Raw genomic sequence first — 8,311 nt, 5'->3', positions numbered from 1 at the left:
CTGGTACCTGGCTTTGGGTGATGAGGGCGAGGAGACAGTAGCCCAGAGTGTTGTGGGGAAGTAGGCTCTGGATTGGTTAGTACGCACGCATATGAAAGGTGAGTCCTTTATGACCTCTAAGAATTGGCTAACCCTGGGAGAGGCAGTCTCTCCAGAGTCAGCCAGACACCCAGAGGTCAAAGCATCAGAAATACAGGGCAATACAGTGCCCAGGGTCTAGAATAGGTCCTGGTACTTTCTAGGGGCTCAGTGAATATTTGCCGAGGGAAGGTGGGAGAGAGAGAGCCTCATATGCCTATACCATTCTCCCTGGTCCCTTGGGCAATGTGAGACCTCTCCTCTCCCCTCCCCAGCTCTCCAGGAACTGTCCTCCAAACAGGCAACTCAAATCCCTGATTATAGAAACGCATCCAATGGGCTCATCAGGGGGCAATGTTCCAGCCATCTCACCCCACCAGGCAGCTTTTCTATCCATCCACGCTCATCATTCCTTTTCTGCCTCAGACTCCGAGGAGATTTCATCGTTACTTTGTTTTGTTGGTACTGTTTGTTGGTTTGTAGACGGGTAATGCTGCAAAGGGAGAACATTCAAACAGTACTAAGGGCTGACAGTGAACAGCAAGCCCCCTACCACTGGCCTCCCCTTCCCTAGCTCCCCAGTTCCCTGTTTGCACTGTATTCCTGCATCCCTCGGGAGAGAGTCTCTGCTGAAGAGTATAACAATAATCCATCTCTCGGGCACGTACAGGATGTACACATTGTTCTCCGCTCGGCTTCTTTCATTTAACAATATATCCTGGAGCTTACTCCACATCCATACATAGGGAACCGCCTCATGCTTCCAAGTCAGAACAGTACCCATAGTTTTGGATGTGTCCTAGTTGAGTTAAGCAGACCCCTCATGACAGGCTGTTTCCAGTTCCGGCTTCTAGAAACCCTGCTGCACCAAATACCCTGTGTGTACATCCTCATGCACAGGTATGGGTATCTGCAGGAGGTCTTGTGGAAGGTATGCACGTGTTAAATTTTCAGGTTGCCACCCACAGAGATTCTATCAATTTACACCTTTTCCTTATATATGAAAGAAAACAGGTCTGACTGTCTGTTTTAATGCTCAGTTAGGAGAGCAATTCTTCAAATCCTGGAGTCTGGCTGGGAGATCAAGCCTGGGGTTTCAGGTCTGCAATCTACCCCAGCCAACTTTCTGACTCCGGGGGTGCCTGGGAGTCAGGAAGCAGATCAGGTCATCTCGATCAGCCTTAGCTTCCTCATCTAAAATGAGGAGAGGACTCTAGCTGGTGTTCTGAAAGTTCCCTTCCACCTCTAATTTTCAAGGTCCTTCTGACTCCCCAAGCCTCTCTGTCTCTATATGAATTGGGACTAATAGTCTCTACCTTGTTTACCTTGCCAGGTGATGTGAAGATGCAGTGATATGGTAGAAAGGAGTGATAATTAAACACTTCTGGAATCCCTTGCTAGAACACTAGCAGGGCTTGGGACATTCAGCAGGTGCTAAGCTAAAATGGGAGGTTGAAGACATACTGCATGGTGAAGCAGACTAATGTCGAGATCATCCAGAGGTAGGAGATGCCTTCACTGACGTCGTTCCCTCTGTCTAAAATGTGGCTCCCTCTAAGTGGGCCTGGCTAACTTCTGTGTCTCTAGGACTTACCAAGGAGCCTGGCACACTGTGGGTGCCCCTTAAATGTTTCAGGGTGGAGGCTGTGCTCAGGACTAGATGTGGCTGTGTTCTCTTCCAATGTGATTTTGGGGACTGATTGAGGGACAAGGTCCTTGTCACCTATGCTTTTCTCCTCCCTGCATCTCCTCTCCTCCTTTGCCTGGATGGGATGGGCCCCAACAGACTTCTGGTCCAAGGGCCACAAAATCCAATGTCCTGCCTTGGTGACTGGGGCAACCACGCTCAGCTCCAGCTGGCTGTTGTTGGGAAGAAATGCGGATCCATTCTTTTTCAAGAGATTTTCAAGAGAAGCCATAAATCCAATTTTTACCTGAGTTTAAATGTTACTCAGTTTTTTTTCAAATCACTGTGGGAGTCCAACGAAACCATCTGTGACTTAGTGGGGGGCCCCAGGCTACCAGTTTTGGAATTCTGAAAACTGTCCCTCTCTCCCACTGTACAGATGAGAAAATTGAGGTCCAGGGAGCAGGAGGAATTTGCTGGAGGTGACATGGTCAGAATCAGAGCCCAGGTCCCATTTGTCCCCTACTTTTTTCGTCTGTCCTCTCCCCCTTCTCTTTTTCCTTCTCGCTCTGTGTGTGTGTGTGTGTGTGTGTGTGCGTGTGTCTCTGCTCTGTCTCTGAGTACCTCTTTCAGTCTGTCTCTATCTCCTATTCTCTCCTGTGTGTCTCTTTTCAACTGTGTGATTGTCTCAGCATCTCTCTGCTTCTCTGTGTCCCCTCCAGGAGCGTTCTCTCCGACAACAAACCTTCGGAGCTGGGAGCAGACGCGACCCGACATCAGCACCACGCCCCCACCCCGCCCCACCTCGGGCTCGCGCCCCGCCGTCTCCGCCGCCCCCGCCGCCCCCGCCGCAGATTTCCGGGGGCGCTGATTTCCGGCTCCCACGGGGTCGGCTGCCGTCAGCGCCCCTTCCCGGCGGCCGCGACCCCTCCCCGCTGACCTCACCCGCGCCGCAGCCCCGCGCGGATATAAGCAGCGGCGCCGCGGAGCAGCGGGCGGCCGACTCCCGGGTCCTGCGAACGCTCCCGGCCTCCTGACCCGCCGACCCTGGACTCCGAAACTCCGAACTCGGACCCCCAGCATCTCGGACCGGCCCCGCGGAGCTCTCGCCGGGCAGGTAACCACCTCCGTCCCTTCTCCCCACGCAGGGGGCGTCCGGGAGCACTGGGAAGGGGGCCCTCTCCGCCCGCCACCGGGTGAGCCCCCGGGAGAAGCCGCGGCTTTTGTCCCCCGAGCGCCTCCCGGGAGCGTGGCGTCCGCACCCCCGGGTCTTCCACGGCGCGGGCACCTGGTGGCGCGGACACACTGGAGGCGTTCGCTCCTGTGCACTCACGTCCCGGCTTCTGGAGCTGCTCGGCGCCGAGCGGCGGCACCTTGGAAAGTTCGCCATCCCACCGCTGCCTGGATGGCAGCGTAGGTCCGCGCCCGGACGTTGGGGCAGAACCGGGCAGTCAGGGAGTCCGGCGTCAGAGCCCTGGGAGTTAGAATCCGAATCCAGATGTTAGAAACTGATTTTCGCGTTGGACTCGAATCTTAGCCTTAGAGTCTCAGTCCCACCTTAGAAACAATTTTACCGTTGAAATTGGGGATTTTAGAGTTAGAACTGGCTTCCTCGCTTGGCCATAGAATCTTAGCATTAGAAACGGAATCTTAGCTTTGGACTCGGAACGTTGACATCGGAATTAGAACGTTGGAAAGGCGCGTGGGACCAAGAATGTGGCGCAGGGAAGAGTCAGCCTGCGACGCGTCAGTTAGCATTGTGGCCGTCGGGCCGGGCGCTCTGGGTGGTTACACTCCTGGCGAGCCAGCCCTGCGCTCAGTGACACTGACGAGTGGCGGTGGCAATGGGGTTCCCACGGCTTCCAGGCTCGCGCGGCAGAACTGGGCGCGCGGCCAGTCACTCCAAGCATCTCTATGGGTGAGGACACCCAAAGCCCGAGGCTGCCCCCGCCCCACCCTAAGGTGGCAGGTGGTCCTGCCAGTGGGAGGATGTTTGAACGGTTTGTTACCCAGCTTAGGGACCCGCTGGGACAGAAAAGGGGGGAAGATGGTGCGGGTTGGGAGAGGGGTGCGGCGCGCTTATGCTCTCTCTCTCTGTCCTCCCAATTCCAGACGCCGCGATGCCCGGCCCTTGGTTGCTGCTGGCCATGGCGTTGACCCTGACCGTGGCTGGTATTCCGGGAGGTCGCGCACAGCCTGAGGTGGCCCAGCAGGAGGCAGCGATGGCCGCCGAGCACGCGGGTCTGGACGACCTCCTGCGCCAGGCGGAGCGCCTCCTACTCCTCGGCGAAGACCTCCAGCGGCTGCGAGGAAACCAGGGCGAGCCAGAATCAGGTGAGGGGCGGACGTGTCCCTCCGACCAGAGGACCTGAAGAGGGCAGGGGGGAACCAGGACGCAGAGGTGGGGAGGGATTTGGTCATCCAAACTCTTACCTTCCAGAGGCTTAGAAACTCTTGATCATAACCTTAGCAGGATCATGAGTTGACCCTTTCCTGAGATCAGATTTCTCTTCCATGTCGGTCCTGGGAATGTTTCACAGAGAACAGACTTTCAGTGGGGAAGATTCTGTGCAGGGGAGAGAGAAAAAGTCTCTGTAGGTGACAGTTTTAATTACTACTTACTAGGTGCATATATGCTAGGCACTGTTCTAAGCACTTCAAACACATTATCACACTATCTGATCTTCCTAACAAGCTCTTAGATCCACGCTATTATCCCTCATTTTGCACAGAAGAAAACTGAGGCTCAGAGAAGTTAAGTGAGTTGCTTATGGTCACACAGCTAGGGAGTGGCAGAGCTGGGACTGAAACCAAAGGCCTTTGACCATCTGTGTGGGTGCGCATGTGCGTGTGCATGTGTGTCTGCGTGTGTGTGTGTCTGCGATTTCTGAGAGGCTATGCAAGGCAGTGACTCTGGATGAGTGCTGCGGGGAATCTGCCTTAACTAGGAGCGAGGTTGGAGGGGGGGCTCAGGGGCAGAGGGTCCCTCACTGGTCTCTTTCCTTCCCCAGAGGCTCAGATCATTCAACCGGACTGGCTCTCCAAGCGTCAGCATCCAGGCAAAAGGGAGGGGGCGGCAGAAGAAGGAGTTGAAGAGGAGGAGGAAGAAGGTGGGGCTGTGGGCCCCCACAAACGGCAGCACCCTGGCCGGCGGGACGATGTGGTCGCATGGTCCGATGTAGCCCAGCAGAAGCGGCAGCATCCTGGCCGGCGCTCCTCCTGGCTGGGGTACACTGTCACCAAGAGGCAGCACCCAGGCAGACGGCTGGTGGATTCCAAGGCCCAGAGGAGCTGGGAGGCAAAGGAGAAGGAAGAGGAGGAGGAAGAGGGAGAGCCGATGCCCGAGAAACGCCAGCATCCGGGCAAGAGGGCCCTGGGAGGCCCGTGTGGGCCCGGGGGAGCCTGTGGTCAAGCCAGGCTGCTGCTGGGGCTCGTGGATGACCTGAGCAGGAGTCAGGGGGCCGAGGAGAAGCGGCAGCATCCTGGGCGGCGGGCATCCTGGGCCAGGGAGCCGCTGGAGGAGTGAACCCACTTTCCTATGAAGTTTAGAGTCTAAGAATGTCTTAAGCCCTGTGGGCCCTATCCCTTTGTGATGTCCTCTTTCCCTCCTCCTTAGATCCCTGACCGTACACCTGAGGCCCCCCCCCCATATACAACACCCAAGTCCCTGGCCTTGTCCCCCTCCCCCTTCAGGGACATGAGAAAGCGAGCCTCTGAGTTAAAACCCCATATTACTCCGCTTTCCACTGTTGGCAAGGGGGCAGATCCCAGAGTCCCTCTCCCTGCACCCCCTCAGGCTGCTCCCCTTCCTTAGCTCTGGCTAAAATGATCCTTCTGTGTCCTCTGAGCGATCCCCAGAGAGAAGCAGGGTGACTACGGATCCAGCAGCCAGTGAGGTCAGGGTGGGATTGAAGATGTGATGTCCAAATCCAGTTTCTATCCTCCCTTTCTTGGGTGTCCTTTTGTGGGTGGGCAGAGCCCCGCCCCATGGCTGTGCTGTGCTTGGGCAAAGCTTTGCAGGGAGGGGCATCCCGTGGTGTGCTGTGTGGTGGCTGTGGGAATAAATATGTGCAGGCGTATGGAAACAGCCCTGAAAACTGAACTTGTATATAACCTTCTAGCGTCTTCCCCCTGTCCATGATAATCATCCGAATGATAATAAAACATGCATCTGCATAATCTTGGAGCTCTGTGGTTGCAGTTTTGTCTCAGCTGGTGTGGGGTTTCTCTTTTTAACATTGAGTGGGACAAGATTAGAGCTCCCCGATTCTATTAAGAAAGGGCATCAAGGCCTCTGGGATTGTAATTGTCATGGTTCGATGGCAGGAATCAACAGCCTGTGTCATTCAGCAGCCACAATGAGAACAAAGGACCAGGCTGTCGTTGGGGACTCAAACTAGGGGCCTTCTGGGCCTGTGCAGGGAGGCAAGATGGGTGTAGGACAAGAGGGAGTGGTGGGGACTACGGCAAAATGAAGAGGCCAGCTAAGTGAAAACACTTAAATCCAAAAACATTGTGTGAATCAAATAACAATAACAACAATGTATTAACAACATTTATCATGTGTCAGGCACTGTCCTGAGCACTTCACATATAACCTTTTTATTTTTTTTTAAGATTTTATTTTTTTAAGTAATCTCTACACCCAACATGGGGCTCAAACAACCCCAAGACCAAGAGTCACAAGCCCCACTGACAGCCAGCTGGATGTCCCTATATTAATTCTTTTAATCTTCATAGCGGTCCTTCTAGGTATTACTATTATTATGCCCATTTTCCTAATAAGGAAACCAAGGTACAGAAAAGTTAAGTAACTTGTCTGAGGCTGAATTTGACCTACTCACTGCCAGTTTGCAACCTCTGATTTAGACTGAACTTCCCAATTTCCTCAGGCCTTAGACTCCAAATTAGGCCACCATTTGTTTGGTGGATGGATGAGCTATTCGTTTTTTCTGCAGACAGCTTTTGGTCACCCTCTTGGGCAGTGGATGAAGGGGGCTAGAAGGGTGTCTGAGCCCCAGCTCCTCCCCTTGGGGAGCTCGTGGTTCAGGTGTGGTCAGGACAGAGGGAGACTTGGGCTTTGTAAGATGTACTTACACCCATATTTTCAATATTACTCCCCCAAGCCCTCTGAAATATTAAGCATTTGATGGATTTGCTGATTTTTCTCACTTTCAGATGAGAGAACCAACACAGAGACCAGGGTACCGCCCCCGGATGCATGAAGTGTGTAGGGCTGGCATTCCTCCTCATCTGACTTTCCACTCCACTCGGCCGTCTAAAAACACCCATTGTTGCCATCAGGGCAAGTGGGGCCCTAATAACGTTCCCTCTGCTCACAGTCCCCCTCCGGAGGTGAGTGCCCTAACAGAGTCAATATGGACCATTTATGCAGTCCTTCCTTGGTGCTCAGTGCTTATAGACACTTTCTCAGTGAAGCCCATGACCACCCCAGGCCAGCTGCCATGTCCATTTACAGTTGAAAAAAGTTGAGTTGCAGTTGAGCGTGGGTAAGAGAAGCACTTGACCAAGGATATACTCTACCTTCTCTTGCTTCCAAACTTGATTGATATGCGGGATGTTGTTACCTCCTCAGATAGGGGAAGACTTGAAGAGTGTGAGAAAACCACCCTCCCAGCCATTTAAAGCTTTTCCCCCTGCTCCTGTGAGTGATTGTACCAATGCACCATGATGGAAAGGATCTGGGCATTGGCTTCAGCCCTGGGCAAATGATTAAACTAGTTTGAGCCTCAGTCTTCTCATCTGTAATATGGGCCCAGCAATCCCTACCCCTCCCTCAGAGTTGTTCTAATGATTAAATGGGACGGAGTGATAATGTGTACAGTCCTAGCACAGTGCATGGCACCAAGCAGATCCTTGGTAAATGGCATTTTGAGCTCTAGTGCCTCAGGACAAGAAGGGATTCAAAACTGAACGTTGTAGAACCACTTATTCTTTCCTTCCTTCATTCTCTAATCGCACATACAAAAAAGTTAAAAAACAAAACAAAACCCAAAAACCAGTCACTGGGGCTCTATTGTGAGTCCATGCCAGGAATTAGGGCTTTATCTTTAGGATAGTCTATGTGCTACTCCCCCAAATACCCCCTTTCCTTCCCGCTCTCGCACATGTGCCTTTCACTCAGCCTAGGATGCTGTGGCAGAGATGCTTGGTGCGCTTCCCTAAATTTCCCAGCCTCCCCTGCACTTGGGGTGGAGTCACATGACTAGCCCTGGCCAATGGGCTGTGAGCAGACAGGTGTCAGTCCCTAGCTGAGGCAGTTAGAGCCCATAAGCCTCCCTTGCCCTTTTCTTCCTGCCTTGGAAGCCTGAGAGGCCACATGTTGAGATGGCAGAATGCATGATGGAGGGATTCTGGACCCCAGAGTCACCAGATGGAAGTTAGACACTGTGCCCCGACATCAGACTTCTCATGTGTATTAAATCACTTGTATTGAGTGTATTGATACAAGCAAACTTGTATTAAGTCACTGAGATTTCAGGGTTTATTTGTTCCTCCAACAAACTTAGCCAATTCGGACTAACACAGATGCCTCCTCCCTGGGTCTCTCTCCACTGAAATCCTTCCCATCTTTCCCTTCTCATA

General features: G+C 53.2%; 1 protein-coding gene across 1 annotated transcript; it reads left to right on the top strand.

Moving 5' to 3' along the window:
* The first annotated feature begins 2,716 nt into the window (after window positions 1-2,716).
* On the top strand, window positions 2,717-5,872 carry TRH (thyrotropin releasing hormone). Its single transcript, XM_036073626.2, has 3 exons — window positions 2,717-2,822; window positions 3,818-4,039; window positions 4,717-5,872. The coding sequence occupies exons 2-3, from the start codon at window positions 3,826-3,828 to the stop codon at window positions 5,229-5,231; spliced, it is 729 nt and encodes a 242-aa protein (XP_035929519.2). The 5' UTR covers window positions 2,717-2,822; window positions 3,818-3,825; the 3' UTR covers window positions 5,232-5,872.
* The last annotated feature ends 2,439 nt before the right edge of the window (window positions 5,873-8,311 follow it).

The sequence above is a fragment of the Halichoerus grypus genome, chromosome 1 (assembly GCF_964656455.1).
Source record: "Halichoerus grypus chromosome 1, mHalGry1.hap1.1, whole genome shotgun sequence".
In the NCBI taxonomy this organism is placed as follows: domain Eukaryota; kingdom Metazoa; phylum Chordata; class Mammalia; order Carnivora; family Phocidae; genus Halichoerus; species Halichoerus grypus.
Note: the sequence above shows the minus strand (reverse complement) of the source record. Positions and strands in the feature narration are given on the sequence as shown.